Source organism: Oncorhynchus gorbuscha, linkage group LG16, assembly GCF_021184085.1.
Source record: "Oncorhynchus gorbuscha isolate QuinsamMale2020 ecotype Even-year linkage group LG16, OgorEven_v1.0, whole genome shotgun sequence".
Taxonomy (NCBI): Eukaryota; Metazoa; Chordata; class Actinopteri; order Salmoniformes; family Salmonidae; genus Oncorhynchus; species Oncorhynchus gorbuscha.
Window position 1 is genome coordinate 55,295,437 of NC_060188.1, and position 22,639 is coordinate 55,318,075.

At 45.6% G+C, this 22,639-nt stretch overlaps 1 protein-coding gene across 1 annotated transcript in view; it reads left to right on the forward strand.

Moving 5' to 3' along the window:
* LOC123999772 (rho GTPase-activating protein 32-like) overlaps window positions 1-22,639 on the forward strand; it is a 207,677-nt gene that overhangs the window by 180,719 nt on the left and 4,319 nt on the right. Inside the window, 11 exon segments of the mRNA XM_046305797.1 lie at window positions 9,637-9,739; window positions 12,636-12,780; window positions 13,619-13,701; window positions 14,909-15,016; window positions 16,741-16,886; window positions 18,640-18,841; window positions 20,680-20,825; window positions 20,954-21,028; window positions 21,190-22,056; window positions 22,324-22,357; window positions 22,445-22,639. Coding sequence (XP_046161753.1) covers window positions 9,637-9,739; window positions 12,636-12,780; window positions 13,619-13,701; window positions 14,909-15,016; window positions 16,741-16,886; window positions 18,640-18,841; window positions 20,680-20,825; window positions 20,954-21,028; window positions 21,190-22,056; window positions 22,324-22,357; window positions 22,445-22,639 — 2,104 coding nt within the window.

Consider the following 22,639-nt stretch of genomic DNA (forward strand, 5'->3'; position numbering starts at 1 on the left):
CCCTTTTGATCCACAGTGTCTGAGGAGTACTGCCAGAACACCTCTTTGTTTTAATTTACGTACAATATCACCTCCTTGGTGAAATGTGACACGTTCTATGGGTACAAAGTGCAGGGAGGAAGGTGAGCCATGTTTGGCTTCGATGCAGTGGCACGCAATAGCATAGTCCGTGTTTTTATTTCGAATAGCAGCCTTATGTTCTGCGATGCGAAGATTCAATGCTTAAGTTTGACCAATATAGAGTAAGCAGCCCAGCAGATGCATTTGTGCAGGTATATCACATTTGTGGTGCTACAATTACTGACTCTTTTTATGTTGTGTTCTTTACCTGTTCTCGGGTAAACAGATGCGAGGGTGGCAATGTTGTGAACTCTCGTACATTTTGGATCACTTTTGAGGATGTTCCTGTGTTTCAATACAATAGATTTGACGCAACCGGCACATGGGCTGTTCTCTGTGGAAAAAGGCAAACGGGCGTTTTGTCCTGGTATCTGTTAGTGCCAGTAAGTCCACTTTGACGCTCAGTCTCTGAATTTGGGATTGTGGTCAGATAAGTTAATATAAAAAATGTACTCTTGAGGTTGAGCTGTTGTTCACTGACCCATACAACTCGATGGGCCGGGCATGCAGAGTGAACCCGACCACCCCCGGTGCCCAGGGAGGGTTGCCACAGCAACTGAGGTTGCTTACAGGAAGTGTAGTGGTCTAGTTGGCAGTGTGGTTAAAGGGAGATTTCGCCTCTCCACTGATCTGGAGCCTGAGGGATCTGGCAACACATGCTTTGTTTGCCCCCAAATCCATCCTGAGCCGTCTGTCCTGTCAGCAGTCTTCACCACTACCAGCCTCTTCTGCTCTGTTCAGATTGGCCGCCATCACACTGCATTACAGTGGCAGGACTCATACTGTTGCACAAGTACAATACTGCCCATGTCGTTAGTGGTGTGGCTTTAGGAGAAGCAGGCATCCGTCTAGGAAATAATACTCTAATTTAATGGGGTTTTCTTTGGCAATTTGTATGCTACGTACATAGCACATATTCTGCTTATTTGAATGGCAGTGGTTTTAGATGCCGTTCAGTCTTTGTGAATGAAGAGTCAGTCTTCAAATCACGTGCCTTGAGTTGTCCTCATTATATAAGCACTTGCTGTGTTTGTTTACACACACATCTGCCATGTGAGAAAGATGACAGACTTGCGATCTCAGACATGGTAACTCTTATGACGGACAGCCAGTCAGAGCCGTCGGAACGGAGATAGATGTCAAACGACACGACCATACTTTACCTTTCAAACTGGAGCAGAGCAGTGCTCCCCAATAGTAACGAGATAGGGGATGACATCAGGGATAGATGACATGACATCACTGCACAGCTCCGGAGATGACATCTGTCCTGACTTTATGGGTCAGCCTCAATTGCTGTATGTCTGTATGAGCAGCACAGCTTTCATACCAAGCTGTCAAATGTCTTGTTTGAATGTCACATAAATGCAGGCCTAGACAAATGTTATATGATGTCGTAAGCTAGCTTCTCCCTCGTGTGATGTGCTTCAGGTAACTCCTCTACCGTTGACTATCATCATACAGTTGAAGTCGGAAGTTTACATACACCTTAGCCAAATACATTTAAACTCAGTTTTTCACAATTGCTGACATTTAATCCTAGTAAAAATTCCCTGTTTTAGGTCAGTTAGGATCACCACTTTGTTTTAAGAATGTGAAATGTCAGAATAATAGTAGAGTGATTTATTTCAGCTTTTATTTCTTTCATCACATTCCCAGTTGGTCAAACATTTACATACACTCAATTAGTATTTGGTAGCGTTGCCTTTAAATTGTTTAACTTGGGTCAAACATTTCGGATAGCCTTCCACAAGCTTCCCACAATAAGTTGGGTGAATTTTGGCCCATTCCTTCTGACAGAGCTGGTGTAACTGAGTCACATTTTCTATAGGATTGAGGTCAGGGCTTTGTGATGGCCACTCCAATAGCTTGACGTCCTTAAGCCATTTTGCCACAACTTTGGAAGTATGCTTGGGGTTATTATCCATTTGGAAGACCCATTTGTGACCAAGACTGATGTCTTGAGGTGTTGCTTCAATATATCCACATTTTTTCGCCTCATGATGCCATCTATTTTGTGAAGTGCACCAGTCCCTCCTGCAGCAAAGCAACCCCACAACATGATGCTGCCACCCACGTGCTTCACAGTTGGGATGGTGTTCTCCGGCTTGCAAGCCTCCCCCTTTTTCCTCCAAACATAATGATGGTCATTATGGCCGAACAGTTTTATTTTTGTTTCATCAGACCAGAGGACATTTCTCCAAAAAGTACAATCTTTGTCCCCATGTGCAATTGCAAACCATGGTCTGGCATTTTTATGGTGGTTTTGGAGCAGTGGTTTCTTCCTTGCTGAGCGGCCTTTCAGGTTATGTCCATATAGGACTTGTTTTTACTGTGGATATAAATACTTTTGTAACTGTTTCCTCCAGCATCTTCACAAGGTCCTTTGTTGCTGTTCTGAGATTGATTTGCAATTTTCGTGCCAAAGTATGTTCATCTCTAGGAGACAAAAGGGTCTCCTTCCTGAGCGGTATGACGGCTGCGTCGTCCCATGGTGTTTATACTTGTGTACTATTGTTTGTACAGATGAATGTGGTACCTTCAGGCATTTGGACATTTCTCCCAAGGATGCACCAGACTTGTGGAGGTCAACAATTTTGCTGATTTCTTTTGATTTTCCATTGATGTCAAGCAAAGAGGCACTGAGTTTGAAGGTAGGCCTTGAAATGCATCCACAGGTACACCTCCAATTGACTCAAATGATGTCAATTAGCCTATCAGAAGCTTCTAAAGCCATGACATTTTCTGGAATTTTCCAAGCTGTTTAAAGGCACAGTCAACTTAGTGTATGTAAACTTCTGACCCACTGGAATTGTGAATTATCAGTGAAATAATCAGTTTGTAAACAATAGTTGGAAAAATGCACAAAGTAGATGTCCTAACCGACTTGCCAAAACTATAGTTTGTTAACAATACATTTGTGGAGTGGTTGAAAAGGGAGTTTTAATGACTCCAACATAAGTGAATGTAAACTTATTACTTCAACTGTACATGAGTCTTAAGAATTGTATTTTCTTCACACACGCCAAACAAGTTAAGAGACTACAGATTACAAAGACAGAACCCAATAAAGACAACACTTAAAGGTAGAATCCTTACTCCATATGTCGTGTTTGGAATGGACTGTGGGAAGTTTAACCTGTACCTGTAGGTGCTATCTAGAACCTTAAACGGTTCTTCGACACTCCATATAGGAGAATCATTTTTAAAACCCTTTCCACAGAGGATTCTTCATTGAACCCAAAATAGTTCTATCTGGAACTCCTGGGGGGACAGCCCCCTTTTATCCTATCTTTTTCTCCCCTCTCGCTCCCCTCTCCTCTCGCTCCCCTCCCTCTCGCTCCCCTCCCCTCGCTCCCCGCTCCTCTCGCTCCCCTCTCCTCTCGCTCCCCTCTCCTCTCGCTCCCCTCTCCTCTCGCTCCCCTCTCCTCTCGCTCCCCTCTCCTCTCGCTCCCCTCTCCTCTCGCTCCCCTCTCCTCTCGCTCCCCTCTCCTCTCGCTCCCTCTCCTCTCGCTCCCCTCTCCTCTCGCTCCCCTCTCCTCTCGCTCCCCTCTCCTCTCGCTCCCCTCTCCTCTCGCTCCCCTCTCCTCTCGCTCCCCTCTCCTCTCGCTCCCCTCTCCTCTCGCTCCCCTCTCCTCTCCCCCTCTCCTCTCGCTCCCCTCTCCTCTCGCTCCCCTCTCCTCTCGCTCCCCTCTCCTCTCGCTCCCCTCCTCCTCTCCCTCTCGCTCCCCTCTCCTCTCGCTCTCCTCTCGCTCTCCTCTCGCTCTCCTCTCGCTCCCTCTCCTCTCGCTCCCCTCTCCTCTCGCTCCCCTCTCCTCTCGCTCCCCTCTCCTCTCGCTCCCCTCTCCTCTCGCTCCCCTCTCCTCTCGCTCCCCTCTCCTCTCGCTCCCCTCTCCTCTCGCTCCCCTCTCCTCTCGCTCCCCTCTCCTCTCGCTCTCCTCTCGCTCTCCTCTCGCTCTCCTCTCGCTCCCCTCTCCTCTCGCTCCCCTCTCCTCTCGCTCCTCGCTCCTCTCGCTCCCCTCTCCTCTCGCTCCCCTCTCCTCTCGCTCTCCTCTCGCTCCCCTCCCCTCTCCTCTCTCCCCCCTCTCCTCTCGCTCCCTCTCTCCCCTCTCCTCTCGCTCTCCTCTCGCTCCCCTCTCCTCTCGCTCTCCTCTCGCTCCCCTCTCCTCTCGCTCCCCGCTCCTCTCGCTCCCCTCTCTCGCTCTCCTCTCGCTCCCCTCTCGCTCCCCGCTCCTCTCGCTCCCCTCTCCTCTCGCTGTGTACTCTCTGTTTAGGCCCAAATAACATTCCAGTTTGCTCAGTTTTTTGTTGTTGATTCGTTCCAATGTGTCAAGTAATATATTTTTGTTTTGTCATGACTGGGGTTGTGTTGCTGTCCTGAGGCTCTGTCTGTTTGTGTTAGTGAGCAGAATCCCCATACCAGCTGGCAGAGAGGACTCTTCTACAGGTTCTTCCCTCTGTAGGTGAGGGCTTGGTTATGAAGGTTTGAGAATCACAGATTTTTAGGTGATTGTAGAATTGAATTGCTCTTTTATGGATTTGATCATTCCGGGAATCGTCCTAATTCTGCTCTGAATGCATTGTTTGGGGTTTTACGTTGTACACAGAGGATGTTTTTACAGAATTCTGCATGCATATTCTCAATTTGGTGTTTGTCCTATTTTGTGAATTCTTGGTTGGTGAGTGGACCCCCACCCTCACAACCATAAAGGGCAATGGGTTCCATAACTGATTGAAGTAAGTTAAGCCAGATCCTAATTGGGATGTGAAATTATATGTTCCATTTGATGGCGTAGATGCCCTTCTTGCCTTGTCTCTCAGATTGTTCACAGTTTTGTGGAAGTTACCAGTGGTGCTGAGGTAGGTACCGTTTTTTACAGTGTCCAGGTGAAATGTGTATTTATGGTCCTGGCAACTGGACCTTCTTTAGGAAAAAAGTATTTTTGTCTTACTGAGATTACCTGTCAGGGCCCAAGTCTGACAGAATCTGTGCAGAAAATCTAGGTGCTGCTGTAGGCCTTCCTTGGTTGGGGACAGAAGCACCAGATCATCTGCTAACAGTAGACATTTGACTTCAGAGTCTAATAGGGTGAGACAGAGTGCTGCAGACTGTTCTAGTGCCCTCGCCAATTCATTGATTTATCGGGCATTCGACCCCTTGACTTTTTCCAGAATTTGTTACGTTACATTCTTATTCTAAAATGTATTAAATTGTTTTTTCCCTCATCAATCTACACACACTACCTCAATGACAAAGCAAAAACAGGTCTTTAGAAAATTGTGCAAATGTATAAATAATAAAAAATAAACATCACATTTACTTAAGTATTCAGATCCCTTACTCAGTACTTTGTTGAAGCACCTTTGGCAGTGATTACAGCCTTGAGTCATCTTGGGAAACGCTACAAGCATGGCACCTGTATTTGGGGAGTTCCTCCCATTCTTCTCGGCAGATCCTCTCAAGCTCTGTCAGGTTGGATGGGGAGCGTCGCTACACAGCTATTTTCAGGTCTGTGCAGAGATCTTCAATGGGGTTCAAGTCCGGACTCTGGCTGGACCACTCAAGGACATTCAGAGACTTGTCCTAAAGCCACTCCTGCATTGTCTTGGCTGTGGGCTTAGGGTTGTTGTCCTGTTGGAAGGTGAACCTTCGCCCTAGTCTGAGGTCCTGAGCACTTTGGAGCAAGTTTTCATCAAGGATCTCTCTCTACTTTGCTCCATTCACCCTTTATCCTGACTATTCTTCCAGATGTAGCTCTTGGCATTCAGGCCAAGGAGATCAATCTTGGTTTCATCATATATGTTGACGAGGGTGGGGCTTAAGCTGCATCACTTTCTCAGCCCTTGGCCCTAAGGAAAGAAATCTGTATTCTTTTTGCCAATTTTAACCTCACACTTATTGTTTGTGTACATGGCTTTTATAACGTCTTATGTGTTTTACACCCCAACACTGCTTTCTGTCAACTTATATAGCAGACCCTCATGCCAAATTGAGTCAAGCTTTTTTGAAATCAACAACGCATGAGAAGACTTTGGTTTTGTTTTGTTTGTCAATAGGGGTGTGCAGGGTGAATACGTGATCTGTCAGACAGTCATTTGGTAAAAAGGCCATTTACATTTGCTGAGGACATTGTTTTCACGGCTGTTAATAATAATGCAGAGAATTTTCACAAGGTTGCTCTTGACTCATATCCCACGATAGTTATTTGGGCCGAATTTGTCTTCACTTTTGTGGATTTGGGTGAGCTGAGGTGAGGATGATGTTAGTGTTTAAGTGTAGCCAATTGTAATTTTTATTCTGTATATTTTATCGGGCTCACGAGTGGCGCAGCGATCTAAGGCACTGCATCTCATTGTTAGAGGCGTCACTACAGATCCTGGTTCGATTCCAGTTTAAGGCTATTACTATTAATACTAAAAGTACTTAGTCAGCCACCAATTGTGCAAGTTCTCCCACTTAAAAAGATGAGGCCTGTAATTTTCATCATAGGTACACTTCAACTATGACAGGCAAAATGAGAAAAAAATCTTTTTTATGAATTTATTTGCAAATTATGGTGGAAAATAAGTATTTGGTCATTAACAAAAATGTATCTCAATACTTTGTGATATACTCTTTGTTGGCAATGACAGAGGTCAAACGTTTTCTGTAAGTCTTCACAAGGTTTTTTTTTGGCCCATTCCTCCATGCAGATCTCCTCTAGAGCAGTGATGTTTTGGGGCTGTTGCTGGGCAACACGGACTTTCAACTCCCTTCAAAGATTTTCTATGGGGTTGAGATCTGGAGACTGGCTAGGCCACTCCAGGACCTTGAAATGCTTCATACGAAGCCACTCCTTCGTTGCCCGGGCGGTGTGTTTGGGATCATTGTCATGCTGAAAGACCCAGCCATATTTCATCTTCAATGCCCTTGCTGATGGAAGGAGGTTTTCACTCTAAATCACATGATACATGGCCCCATTCATTCTTTCCTTTACACGGATCAGTCGTCCTGGTCCCTTTGCAGAAAAACAGCCCCAAAGCATAATGTTTCCACCCCCATGCTTCACAGTAGGTATGGTGTTCTTTGGATGCAACTCAGCATTCTTTGTCCTACAAACACGACGAGTTCAGTTTTTACCAAAAAGGCCTATTTTGGTTTCATCTGACCATATGACATTCTCCCAATCTTCTTCTGGATCATCCAAATGCTCTCTAGCAAACTTCAGACGGACCTGGCCATGTACTGGCTTAAGCAGGGGGACATGTCTGGCACTGCAGGATTTGAGTCGTCCCTGGCGGCGTAGTGTGATACTGATGGAAGGCTTTGTTACTTTGGTCCCAGATCTCTGCAGATCATTCACTAGCTCCCCCCGTGTGGTTCTGGGATTTTTGCTCACCGTTCTTGTGATCATTTTGACCCCACGGGGTGAGATCTTGCATGGAGCCCCAGATCGAGAGAGATTATCAGTGGTCTTGTATGTCTTCCATTTCCTAATAATTGCTCCCACAGTTGATTTCTTCAAACCAAGCTGCTTACCTGTTGCAGATTCAGTCTTCTCAGCCTGGTGCAGGTCTACAATTTTGTTTCTGGTGTCCTTTGACAGCTCTTTGGTCTTGGCCATAGTGGAGTTTGGAGTGTGACTGTTTGAGGTTGTGGACAGGTGTCTTTTATACTGATAACAAGTTCAAACAGGTGCCATTAATACAGGTAATGAGTGGAGGACAGAGGAGCCTCTTAAGAAGAAGTGTGAGAGCCAGAAATCTTGCTTGTTTGTATTTTCCGCCATAATTTGCAAATAAATTCATTAAAAATCCTACAATGTGATTTTCTGGATTTCTTTTCTCATCTTGTCTGTCATAGTTGGAAGTGTACCTATGATGGAAATTACAGGCCTCTCTCAACTTTTTAAGTGGGAGAACTTGCACAATTGGTGTCTGACTAAATACTGTTTTGTCCCACTGTATAAGGTGTGGCTAGGTTTTGGGGAGGGGTCGAATGGTGGGGGTGAGGATCCTCTTGGTGCTGGTCCTCCAGGATGGGGGTCTCGCAGTTCTGGGAGGGTGTCTCGCTGGTCTGGTCTATTTCTCTGTTGCTCCTGTGTGCGGTGCTGGGGCTGCAGATCGGGGGATGTCCTTCAAGGTCCTGGCAAAAGTGGGGAGACTGCTGCTGGGTGTTTGGACAGCAGAGTTTAGCCACTTGGGCTTATGGAATAAGTTTCCCCATCAATGTATTCCCCATTTGAGTCCATGAGGAGCACAATCTCTGGCTTTTGTGTGGGGGTGTTGTCAGGAGGGCCGACAGGGCAGTTTGAAGAGGTGTGATCACCCCCTCGGGTTGGGGGAGTCGTCACCAAGGGAAAGCTTCTCCTGACCTACGACCTCTTCATTGGAAGTCCTGTTGGAAATGCATGAAGTTGCCCTGCACTCCCACTGTTCTGTTATTGTAAAGTATGACAGAGGGTGTCAGTATGAGGGTCCTTGTTTTCCAGTATTCTGATTTTCCTCCCTCCACCAATACCTGCTCTCTTCAAATAAGGCTAGTGTGCTCTTATAGCTCTGTGCCATGCACATGGAGAGTCTGTGTGGAAGGTTAAGTTGCTTGCTTTCCCATTTTTGTAGGGTTCTGTTCTTTCCTAGCAAGCTTGGTAGCCTTTTAACTTTGCATTCAGTCTTTATACAGTTCTATCTAGAGATGATTGTAATGTTGTTTTCTTTTTAAGCTTTATAGTAGCTTCAGACTGATCATTACTTACTCAGTTCCCCATTAGATGGCATGTTCGGCTTTCTGTTGTGCTTCTTTTGCTGGTTGCTGGTTTGTCAGAGAGTTTTCTGGATAGTCCTTGGCAGTAACAATCCTTAGTAAAAAGTAAAAATACTTCCAGAATCATTCCAGGTCATTTTGTCCAAAATCAGGTTGTAGGTTTTGATTTGGAGTGAAGGTTATGTTGTGGAGGGTAGTGACCTGTATATGTCCTTGTATCCATCTTTTCGTTAAAAAAACAACATGCTGAAAGATTTCAGGGCTCATCTGCTCATGACCTGCTCTCTTGCTCTCTGTCCCCTCTCTCTGCCCTCTCTCTCTCTGCCTTCGCAGCAGGCCATGACGTGTTATCTGATTATCTTGTCCAGATTGAGACAAGGAACCGTAAAAGATACAAGTGCCCTTTTTGAAAGCAAGGGTTGGTATGATGTGAAGCTGGCAGGCCTTGGTGTCAGGCAGCTCAAAGCTTTGCAGACTTCAACTTTCAAATATTGCCTTTTGAAAATGAACTTGCGGAGAATGCCTTTTGATTTGGTTTTCTCCACGCCGTATTCTAGGTAGTTCATGTTCAAGTTCATGTTTCTCTTTATCAGAGAACATAAAATCTTCTCTCAATAAGAATATGTGCTCGTTCTTTAGAAAGGAGGAAGACAGAAGGTGCCTCTTTTCGACCTTGCAGTGTTCCGGTGCACCTCTATTGATTGAAGTAGAGGTGCCCTTTTTAAAGTTGTCTGGGTGTCTTGTGTTCTCTGACATTGTGCTTCCTGCTCCAGTTCCCCAGGTACTCAAGAGCTGCACGGAGTTCATCGAGAAACATGGCGTGGTGGACGGCATGTACCGCCTCTCTGGAATCGCCTCCAACATCCAGAAACTACGGTAAGACACACACACACACACTCTCACGCACACTGATTTGACAGAGCTATCCGTTAAACATGGGTATGCCTCATAAGGGAGTTCATAGACGTAATCTCAAGTGTACACCAGCCACCAACTTCTGAGAATTTGTTCTGTTCTGCACAAAAACCCTCAGTGGACAGAGAAGGCAAAGGTATTTTTAAAACATCATGGACCTTGACTACCAGGTGGCATTGTACTCAATATCAGTTCATGTTCATGAATACAGCTCTCGTCACAGTAAGTAAAGGGTGAAACCCAACTCCTAAACGTAATGCACTTGTGCCATACATGTCACCAAAATACCATTAAAGATAACGTGCACTTTCAACAGAAATTCCCATGATCTTTTCCTTGGCATGCGAAATGTGGATTTACCCCTGTGTGTGGGCGCTGTGGGCATCCTTCAACAACACGTGTGGGTGGGTGGGTGCGTGTGTACATGTTTGTGCGTGGGCATCCCTCGTCAAAAAGCTGTTGACTGGCTGTGGAACACAACCCCTAACTGTTCTCTTCCCATTTTTGCACTGTTAATTTTGTCCTCAAACAGTCCAAGTAGGTGACATTGTTGCACTCTGCCAACTGAGAACTCACAGTATCTCACTCTGTAATTGTAACATTTTAGACTGTGAAGAGGAAGGAATGTTTGGCGTCTTGAAGCCAAGCGTGAAATGGTGTGTTTTTTTTTTAGTATTTTATGGGGCTTTTCTTTTTTCCTTTTTTTTCTCCTGAATAAGTATAATCCTAACCCTGCAATAATTATTTGCATGGTTTAACTCAGGATTGACATTTAGGAACCGTCTAAAAATGTAGATTTCCAATTGTTAAACCCACTGTTGAATATCCCAACTGCAACTTTACACCTTGGTTGTCTAGGATTACATCATTAAGATAATGTGACATTTATGACAACATCATTATTCCGCTGAATGTACAAAACATGAGGAAAATCTGCTCTTTCCATGACATAGTGACCTGGTGAATTCAGGTGAAAGCTATGATCCCTTATTGATGTCACTTGTTGAATCCGCTTCAATCAGTGTAGTTGAAGGGGAGGAGACAGGTTAAAGGAGGGTTTTTAAGCATTGAGACATGGATTGTGTATGTGTGGCATTCAGAGGGTGAATGGGCAAGACAAAATATTTAAGTGCCTTTGAACGGGGTATGGTAGTAGGTGCCAGGAGCACTGTTTTGAGTGTGTCAAGAACAGCAACACTGCTGGGTTTTTCACACTCAATAGTTTCCTGTGTGTATCAAGAATGGTCCACCACTCAAAGGACATCCAGCCAACTTGACACAACCGTGGGAAGCATTGGAGTCAACACGGGCCAGCATCCCTGTAGAACACTTTCGACAACTTGTAGAGTCCTTACCCTGACGGACTAAGGCTGTTCTGAGGGCAGAAGGGGGTGCAACTCAATATTAGGAAGGTGTTCCTAATGTTTTGTACACTGAAAAGCGCTCACAATTTCATCATCTCTGATGTTTGAACAAAGAAATGAGGGTTTGTTTATGAAGTAAGAGTTACTGATGGCTGCTTCCCATTAGAAACTTCTAAACATTTATAAAGGGAGTGTCCTGTCCAGAACGCTCTGTTTATTTACATAGTAGTTCATATTCCATGGATTTATCATTCTTCAGGTCACAAAACTCAACACAGAACAGTATGACAAACGCATGAAAATGTATGCACTCACTACTGTAAGTTGCTCTGAATAAGAGCATCTGCTAAATTACTCAAGTGTAAAACTAAGATGAAGAGATGAACCAATACCTCTTTGCAATGGGAGGAATGGTTCTATTTTCCTCTCTTGATTTGTCTATATCTTTCTGTTACTTACTTGCTCGCTCTGTCCATGAATCTGTCTGTCTCTCTTTCTTGCTCAATCCGCTCTTTCCTTCTATCACCCCCCCTTTCTATCCCTCCCCTCTCGCTCTCCATCCATGTCTTTCTATACATCCCCTCTCCCTCTCCATCCATGTCTTTCTATCCCTCCCCTCTCCCTCTCCATCCATGTCGATCTATCCCTCTCCATCCATGTCGATCTATCCCTCTCCATCCATGTCGATCTATCCCTCTCCATCCATGTCTTTCTATCCCTCCCCTCTCCATCCATGTCTATCTATCCCTCCCCTCTCCATCCATGTCTATCTATCCCTCCCCTCTCCATCCATGTCTATCTATCCCTCCCCTCTCCATCCATGTCTTTCTATCCCTCCCCTCTCCCTCTCCATCCATGTCTTTCTATCCCTCCCCTCTCCCTCTCCATCCATGTCTTTCTATCCCTCTCCCTCTCCATCCATGTCTTTCTATCCCTCCCCTCTCCATCCATGTCTTTCTATCCCTCCCCTCTCCATCCATGTCTTTCTATCCCTCCCCTCTCCATCCATGTCTTTCCCCTCCCCTCTCCATCCATGTCTTTCTATCCCTCCCCTCTCCATCCATGTCTTTCTATCCCTCCCCTCTCCATCCATGTCTATCTATCCCTCCCCTCTCCATCCATGTCTATCTATCCCTCCCCTCTCCATCCATGTCTATCTATCCCTCCCCTCTCCATCCATGTCTATCTATCCCTCCCCTCTCCATCCATGTCTTTCTATCCCTCCCTCTCCATCCATGTCTTTCTATCCCTCCCCTCTCCATCCATGTCTTTCTATCCCTCCCCTCTCCCTCTCCATCCATGTCTTTCTATCCCTCCCCTCTCCCTCTCCATCCATGTCTTTCTATCCCTCCCCTCTCCCTCTCCATCCATGTCTTTCTATCCCTCCCCTCTCCCTCTCCATCCATGTCTTTCTATCCCTTCCCTCCATCCATGTCTATCTATCCCTCCCCTCTCCCTCTCCATCCATGTCTTTCTATCCCTCCCTCTGCTAGGCATGAGTTTGACTCGGAGCAGATCCCCGACCTGACCAAAGACGTGTACATCCAGGACATCCACTGCGTGGGCTCATTGTGCAAGCTCTACTTCCGCGAGTTGCCCAACCCCCTGCTCACCTATCAGCTCTACGAGAAATTCTCCGTAAGGACAGCGCTCTTGGCACAGCACGGGGACTGCACTCTGAGTGCCCTTCTCCACCCAAAACAAAAACATCACGATTTCTCACACTAACATGCTGCTGCCGCTTGGCGTCCCCCTAGTTACAACGAGCCCCTTCTGTTTTGGTTTGAGAGTTCTACAGTGTTGCAATGTTGCGTAGAGGAACCCTGCTCTGTCTCTTTGTGGATAGTAATTTATTAGGTTTCGCATTGTCCCGAACTGGCATCCAATTTCCATGTCCAAAATATATAAAAAAAATTCTCAGTCTCTGTGGGGGGTATGTTCAAGACCCTCGCCAGGACCAAGTGTCAATTATCTCAAGTTTAAAAACTGTATATGTTATGAGGGTGAGCTCATCTGACACTTTTCTCCCCCGAAGTAAAATATGAAAATTGTCATAGGACCTCAGTAATCACATTCTCGATTTACCAAAGACCAAATACACTGTTGGAGGACTTATCTTGGAACCCCCACTTCAAATCTAAGCGCATGGCACCCACTTTAAACGACTAGTATTACAAATACAAAACTCACTCCGACTTCAAATAAAACCCCTCACCAAACAAAATGGTCTTGGCTGGAGCCTGTAAAGATGGTGTAAATGTTTGCTGGTTGCTATGGAAGAGAGGGGGAAGGGTGGCGGCGGGAGAGTTCTGTCCCCTTGGCTTAGCCAAGCGGTGTGCAAGTGCCTCTACACCGGCCATGGCGTGGAGGTGTCGTGTTAATGAAGCACTTCTTAACGCAGAGGCACTGATCCCTACCACTCTCCTCCCTCCCTCCATCCTCCCCTCCATCTCCCTCATTCCTTTCCACTCCACAGGAGGCCGTGTCAGCAGCCACAGACGAGGAGCGGCTTATCAAAATACATGATGTCATTCAGCAGCTGCCGCCTCCGCATTACAGGTTAGCGCAAAGCCACGCTGCCCCCTGCAGGAACACAGACTACCACACACAGTGCTGTCTCCATAACAGGATGTCAATCTATGTCAATAAACGCAACATTTTCAAAGATTTTACTGAGTTGCAGTTCATATAAGGTAATCAGTCTATTGAAATAAATTCATTAGGCCCTAATCGGTGTACTTTACATGGTTGGGAATACAGATATGCATCTGTTAGCCAGAGATACCTGAAACAAATAGGGGTGGATTAGAAAACCAGGCAGTATCTGGTGTGACCACCATTTGCCTCATGCAACACATCTCCTTTGCATAGAGTGGTTCAGGCTGTTAATTGTGGCCTGTGGAATGTTGTCCCACTCTTCAATGGCTGTGCGAAGTTGCTGGATATTGGCGAGAACTGGAACACGTGGTCGTACACATTATCCAGAGGCCTGTTGGACGTACTGCCAAATTCTCTAAAAATGATGTTGGAGACGGCTTATGGTAGAGATGTTAACATTAAATTATCTGGCAATAGCTCTGGTGGACATTCCTGCAGTCAGCATGCCAATTGCACCCTCAACATGAGACATCTGTGGCGTTGTGTTGTGTGACAAAACTGCACATTTTAGAGTGGCCTTTTGTCCCCAGCACAACGTTCACCTGTGTAATGATCATGCTGTTTAATTAGCTTATTGATATGCCGCACGTGGACGGATTATCTTGGCAAAGGAGAAATTCTCACTAACAGGGATGTAAACAAATTTGTGCAGAATAATTTAGAGAAATTAGCTTTTTGTGCATATGGAACATTTCTGGGATCAACACTTTACATGTTGCATTTATATTTTGGTTCAGTGTACATTTTTTGGCGTTGGGAAGGGTGTCAAACATTAACAATGATATAGACACATTATATGAACTACATGACCAAAGGTATGTGGACAACTGCTTGTTGAACATCATATTCCAAAATCACGGGCATTAATATGGACCCCCCTGGTCCCCTCCATTCTTATGGGAATATCCAAATCCATTCATTTGAAAGGGTGTCCACATATTTTTGTGTATATATAGTGTATATTATACAAACATAATGGATGGTTAATATATTCCACTCAAACAGTTGTAGAACCTTATGATCTTATACAAGTAGGTAAAACATCCTTCTGTAGAATTAGTCATAGAACTGGTGTAAATGTGTGTTTCATCCCCCATCCTGTTCTCAGGACTCTGGAGTTCCTCATGAGGCACCTGTCCCAACTGGCCACCTTCAGCTACATCACCAACATGCACAGCAAGAACCTGGCCATCGTCTGGGCCCCCAACCTATTGAGGTCAGACAACGTCATGTTATTGTTCATATCTCACCAGTGTAATCAATAGTACTAGTACATATAGGTTGCTCTGAGTAACTGCGGTGGATCTTGTACTGAAAATAGCTGTAATATGACGATTTAGGAAACAAACAACATGAAATTTCGTCAGCCGGTTATTGTCATGCAAAAGACTGCCGGTATCACGGTAATTGACCGTTAATTAACATAAACATGTTTAGTATCTCCAGGCCTCCACACATACAAGCCACTTGATTCACACCTTTGGAACATCTACATTTAAAAGTATAATACATCCATTTAATAAACACCTCTATTTGTTTTCGTCCAGTCTAAAGAAACATGACATGAGGAAAATGTATTTCAGAAGAACAGAATGAGTTGGCCTACTGTAGGCCTATGTTATTTGTCTTTAATTGTGAACAATGCAAACCTTAGACTGTCTTAGAAATTAAAACATATATGGGCTGCATGGTGCGACCTATAGGCTATTGATGATTTGAGAAAGTAGCAGAAAAAGCTTGAGGTCTGTTCCTTGCCTCAGGCTACACAGCTGTTCTCTCGTCGAGTGATCAGATTTTCACCCATCAGACTATTCTCAATAATCTTTACTAATATGTCAAATTTTGTTTCGATTTAGAATTGTCCATTATCAAATGGGCCGGAACATGTCATCTGTGTTGCACTCGAATAGTGAATGGAGGCCTCGCGTTTTATAGGCTACTTCGGTTTTATAGCGGAGCATGTGCTTACTATGAGTAGCTGAAAAATAAATATAAGAACTTATTTCACTCCATGCATCAACGACTGTTGGTGGAGCATGCTCTCGCTGACTGACAGATGATATTACGCCCAGACTCTGTATGTCATGGGTTTTCCAACCTTGTTCCTGCAGCGACCCAGTGCTTCATTTGTGAAACCAAGTGAAATATGTATGGCAACATGTTTTCGCAAACCAAACATATTTCACTAAACTTAACAGCCCCTCTGCATGTTTGAGAAAGGGATAAAGGAGAGAGGAGATGAGATATTCTCATCAAGGTTAATTATGAAAAAATGCCCTATTACTAGGTTATTCAAATGCAAGTATACTAATTGTAGGCTAAATGTAAGCCGCACTGCACAGTCAAGGAACCAACAGCATCGCCCAGGGCTTTAAGTTTTCGCCCAGACTCATGGATAGTAATGTTGTCCTTCCAGTATGCAGAATAATACAGTTCACACTCAAAGGGGATTTACTCAAATTTGATGAATTTGGGAGTATAGCCTAGACCAATTGTATATACCAACGACATCTTAAATCAGTTGTTTTTCTGCCATGTGTAATATGCAGTAGGCTATGTATTGTATAATGGCACAATCATCATTATATTTCAGATTTTTCCTTTTGGGCTTGGGCTCATAAGCCTATGCATTTGCATAAACTCTGGGTGTTTTGAATGAATCATCACCTTGGAAAGCGCTGTCTGTTTCATTGTGTTATGTTTTGAAACAACATTCATGTTTTACACTGTTTCAGCCCGCTATTGAACTTCTTTCTTTAAATTGATCATCACAGTGAGGTTAGTTTTAAAGGTATGATAGGACTACAGTTTTGATGAGATTTTTTGATTTCCTTTGCATTGATGTCAGAGCGTTTAGAGGGACAATAGAGCCCTGGATACCAGTCCATTAGGACTAATGAGTCATTAAAAAAAGGTTGATCCCCAATGTTGTCTCCTCAGGTCCAAGCAGATAGAGTCGGCCTGCTTCAGCGGCACGGCAGCCTTCATGGAGGTCCGCATCCAGTCGGTGGTGGTGGAGTTCATACTGAACCACGTAGACGTCCTCTTCAGCCCCAAGCTCAGCTCGCTCATACGGGAGGGAGCAGGTACGCATGCCAACCTGTTGGGATGTCATCTATGCTCACAGTGCCACGGTGCTAACCGAAGCTGGAGGATTATTTCTTATGCAGGATTTTGCTTGATTCTAATTAATGCCAGTGGTGCGTTTGTCATAGCGCAAGCAGAATCCACTTGACCCTCAATTTAGAAAAGTAGCTAACTCAGAACAATCACTTTTTAATGCAAGTCATTTGTCTCATCCATAACAAAGTCGATATCCAAAGCATTCCTTCACCAAATATTTCTGTAAAAAACAACGATAAGGCCTCCCAGGTGGCGCAGTGGTCTAGGGCACTGCGTTGTAGTGCTAGCTGTGCCACTAGAGACTCTGGGTTCGAGCCCAGGCTCTGTCACAACCGGACCGACCGGGAGGTCCATGGGGCGACGCACAATTGGCCTAGCGTCGTCCGGGTTAGGGAGGGTGTGGCCGGTAGGGATATCCTTGTCTTATCGCGCACTAGCAACTCCTGTGGCGGGCCGGGCGCAGTGTACGCTAACCAGGTCGCCAGGTGCTCGGTGTTTCCTCCGACACATTGGTGCGGCTGGCTTCCGGGTTGGATGCGAGGCTGTGTTAAGAAGTAGTGCGGCTTGGTTGAGTTGTGTTTCGGAGGACGCGTGGCTCTCGACCTTAGTCTGTCCCAAGCCCGTACGGGAGTTGTAGCGATGAGACAAGATAGTAACTACTAACAATTGAATACCACGAAATTGGGGAGAAAAGGGGGTTCAAAAAATATATTTACACAACGATAAAGCCTTGCGTTCCTATTTTTTGTATTTTCCTTTCACCTGCCTTACCCGGCAGGCCCGGAGAGCAAATCAAGTGCCAATTCGATAGCTCAGATTACCGCATCGGCACAGTGTCTGCAAGCCATAGACTGTAAAAAGAATCCTTGAATGCACAGCGGAGTTGATACTGTGAGATTTAAAAATGTTTAAAACCATAAATAGAGAGAGAATACAGCAAAGAGCTGTGTTTTTTATGAGTAAGCTCATGTTTAAGTTGTTATTCAGGACTGCCAACACTTAAGTCATAAATGTGCGTTGACCCACTTCCACTCACGCTACAACCAGCACTGCAGCTGCAATGAAAGAGTACAGCAAAGTGTTTCCATACGCTTGCGTTATTATTAGCTGCTTGTCTTTTTCAATATCCAGGAATATTTCACTTTCTCTGGTCATAGGAGTAACCACATGAATTGGTGCTTGAGACAGAAATAATGCAGTGCGACTTGAGTTTCGCTATCAGCTGGAAGACTGCCCCCTTTTCTCAGCGGAGGAAGGGAGAGCGGAGGGACAGTGAGTCGGGTGAGAGGCTGAGCCCTTCCTCCCCTCAGACTGACCATCAGATGCAGGCTGTCAGTCCAATAAAAAAAATGTAAACGCTAATTATTATGCTTACTCAGCTATGCCTCACAAGTAATACGACCAGTCTGATCATATACCTAAAAATTGTATATAATTTCAAAATGGTCTGAGAAAAACAACAATGGCAGGGAAATTCAAGCATAGCCAATATGTAGTGATAATGTATTGGGCCTATAGCCTACTGTACAAACCTCATTGCTGCAGAACTGTTTTTAATTTAATGTTGCATAGGATTATAATTTTTTTATTTGTTTCTTTGATATTTTTATCTGAGTGGTAGATCTCTACTTGCTTTTTGACTCCGAAAGTGATCTTGACTCAGTTAAGGTTGGTGGCTACTGGTGTACATGATGATCACTTCTCCCCTTCCCCTAGGGCACAACTCGTTGTTGCGGCCCAAGTCCCTGCTGGTGTCGTCCCCCTCCACCAAGCTGCTGACCCTGGAGGAGGCCCAGGCCCGGACCCAGGCACAGATCAACTCCCCCGTCACGGCCGATAGCAAGTACATTGAGGTGGGGGAGGGTCCGGCTGCGCTGCAGGGCAAGTTCCACACCGTCATCGAGTTCCCTATGGAGAGGTATGAACAACCTGCGGCCCTGGTATCTTTCTAACGGCTGATGTTTGTCCATGAGTTGTGAAGTATTGAAATGGAGGAGGCATAGATGAGATACAATACTTGGATGGAAATATCGTACCTTCAAACCATGAATGCTTACAGTTACAGTGCATTAGCAAAGTATTCAGACCCCTTGACTTTTTCCTCATTTTGTTACATTACAGCCTTATTCTAAAATGTATTAAATAATGTTTTCATCAATCAACACACAATAGCCTATTTTGACAAAGCTAAAACAGGCTTTTAGAAAAGTTTGCAAATGTATTACAAGTAAAAAACCAAATACCTTATTTACATAAGTATTCAGACCCTTTGCTATGAGACTCGAAATTGATGTCAGGTGCATCCTGTTTCCATTGATCATCCTTGAGATGTTTCCACAACTTGATTGGAGTCCACCTGTGGTATATTCAATTGATTGGACATGGACATGATTGGAAAGGCACACCTCTGTCTATATAACGTCCCACAGTTAACAGTGCATGTCAGAGCAAAAAACAAACCATGAGGTCGAAGGAATTGTCCGTCGAGCTCCGAGACAGAATTGTGTCGAGTCACAGATCTGGGGAACAGTACCAGAAAATGTCTGCAGCATTGAAGATCCCCAAGAACACAGTGCCTACATCATTCTTAAATGGAAGTTTGAAACGCCAAGACTATCAAGAGCTGGCCGCCCAACCAAAATGAGCAATCGGGGGAGAAGGGCTTTGCTCCGGGAGGTGACCAAGAACCCGATGGTCCTCCTGACAGAGCTCCAGAGTTCCTCTGTGGAGATGGGAGAACCTTCCAGAAGGAAACCCATCTCTGCAGAACTCCACGAATCAGGCCTTCATGGTAGAGTGGCCAGACACTCTTCAGTAAAAGGCACATTACAGCCCGCTTGGAATTTGCCAAAAGGCACCTAAAGACTCTCTGACCATGAGAAACAAGATTCAACTCTTTGGCCTGAATGCCAAGCGTCACGTCTGGAGTGAACTTGGCACCAACCCTACGATGAAGCATCGTGGTGGTGGCAGCATGCAGTGGGGGATGTTTTTCAGTGGCCGATACTAGGAGACTAATCTGGATCGAGGCAAAGATGAACAGAGAAATGTACAGAGAGATCCTTGATGAAAACCTGCTCCAGAGTGCTCAGGACCTCAAACTGGGGTGAAGGTTCACCTCCCAACAGGACAACAACCTTAAGCACACAGCCGAGGCAATGCATGGAGTGGCTTTGTGACAAGTCTCTGAATGTCCTTGAGTGGTCCAGCCAGAGTCCGAACTTGAACCCGATCGAACATCTCTGGGGAGACCTGAAAATAGCTTTGCAGCAACATACCCCATCCAACCTTAGAGAGCTTGAGAGGATCTGCTGAGAAGAATGGGAGAAACTCGCCAAATACAGGTGTGCCAAGCTTGTAGAGCCATAACCAACCAAGGCTCTATGCTGTTATCGCTGCCAAAGGTCCTTCAACAAAGTACTGAGTCATGGGTCTGAATAATTATGTAAATGTGATATTTAAGTTTTGTATTTCTTTATAAATTAGCTAACATTTCTAAAAACTTGTTTTTGCTTTGTCATTATAGGGTATTGTGTGTACATTGATGAAGGGGAAAAAACAATTGAATCCATTTTAGAATAAGGCTGTAACGTAAGAAAATGTGGAAAATGTCAATGGGCCTGAATACTTTCCGAAGGCACTGTACGTGGTTTCATATTATAAACAAGTGAGTCGTGTTGTTTAGGCAACAATAACAAAAGGACACATGACTACTTGTTTCCCCAACTGAGTGTTCTGTCCATTCACCTCCAACAGGAAAAGGCCCCCCATCAAGTCCAAGAAGTCGCCGGTGGGAAACTGGCGCTCCTTCTTCAACCTGGGCAAGTCATCGTCTATGTCCAAGCGCAAGCTGCACCGCAACCCCAGCGAACCCAGTGAGCTCAAGGCCATGGCCCTGGCAGGTTAGATTCCCTTTCTTCTTCCCTCCCAAACATCAAGCCTTACTCTCAGACCCTTCTCACAAATGTTACATTTGGTTGGAACGGAAACTAATTAATGTGAACTCATGCCTGTCTGTCTCATGTCCCAGGAGGCAGAGGGGACACGGGGACACTGCGATCGGCCAAAAGCGAGGAGTCACTCACCTCGCTACACAAAGTTGAAGGTAATGTATCTCCACGGCACTCTGTATGCCTGATAGAGCCTGTTCTTCAGTGCAAGTCTGCTCTGGTCCAAGTAGTAATGTATTTGTATAGATAGTTTTTTCTAATAAAACATTTGTGACTTGTCTTTGAATTGATGAAGATTTCCCCCTGACTCCCGTAGGAGAGTTGAAGGTGTACCGTCCTCGGCGGCCCCGCTCCAGCAGCGATGCCCTCTCGGCTTCCTTCAACGGTGACCTGCTGGACAGCCACACCCGGCAGCACTGCAGCTCCGATGACAATCTGGCCCAGAGCCACAGCGGGGGCGCCACCCGCGGCGGGGGGGACAGCGATGGGGACGACGGGCCCATCTATGTTCCAGCCCTGATTTCGCCACCACGTTCAGCCGGCGAGGATGTGGACCTTAGCCCCCCAGACATCGGCATGGCCTCGTTGGACTTTGACCCCATGTCGTTCCAGTGCAGCCTGCCCGACGGCTCCTTCTCCTTCCCCCTGGGGCTGAGCGATGTCGCTACGGGCGCGACTGGTGAGGGCACCAGCCCGAAGAGGAGCCCAGGCAGCATTGACAACGGCTCGGCGCTCGTCTCTCCTTCCTTCCTGGGGAAGTTCGCCAACCCCTTCTTGTCGCCTGACCTCAGCCCGGCCACGGGAGAGAAAGCAGGGAGCAAGAAGCTGGTCTGCTCAGTGTCTTTCTCTGACAAACCCGTACAGGCTGTGTCCCCTAAAAGGTCAAAGTCGGACATTTTGGCTCCTCTGGCCATTTCGGAGCCGTTTGACATGGAGATTTCTAGTAGGCTTACAGAAAGCCATGGTGTTCCCCAGCCTTCTTCCCCTCCCTCGGGACTGCCCTGGGACTCTCCTCTGTTAATGGGCTCTGTGTTGCTGAGGACAGGGGAGCCGTCGCTGAGCGAGGCCTTTCAGATGGAGCTGCACTGTAAGCTCTCTGCCTTCGACATTGAGAGCCAAGACTCTACAGGGGAGGAGAGTACTGCCCAGCAACCTCCAGCAACCAATAGCGAGGAACAATTAGGTTAGTGGTGCATACAGCTGCTTCTTTGCATACAGCTGCTTCTTTGCATACAGCTGCTACATTTTCACTTGATCACCTATCATGTTTGTTTTTTATGTTAAAGTGAGAGTTCACCCAAATTACTAAATGATATAGTAGTTTCCTTTCCCTGTAAGGAAACCAATATATAATTTAGTTGAACTGTCCATTTCAACTGTCCATTTTTCTTTACAGTATAAGGCCTTTGTGTAATTATGCTTTGATTGACAATGCCTGTTTCGTTTCTAGGTTTAGTTTCCCCGCCTCATGCCTTTAACACCTTGCATGGATTTCAGCTCAGAGAAATCTTTTCACATGATGCCGCCAGAGCACCAGGCTTAACTCTTCCCCCTCTCTCCTACTCTTGAAGACCAAGCCTGCCTTTTTTCTTTTTATTCCCCTCAAACGCACTTTCTCTTCTCTCTGTCCTCACACTGCAGTTCCCTTCTGTTTTTGTCCCCCTCCCAGGAGCCGTAGCTAGTCTGGACTCTCCAAAAGCCTCCCCCAGCCCTCTCAGCTCCTCCTCTGTGTCCCTCCTCCCTCCCCCGCCCCATCCGAAGAACGC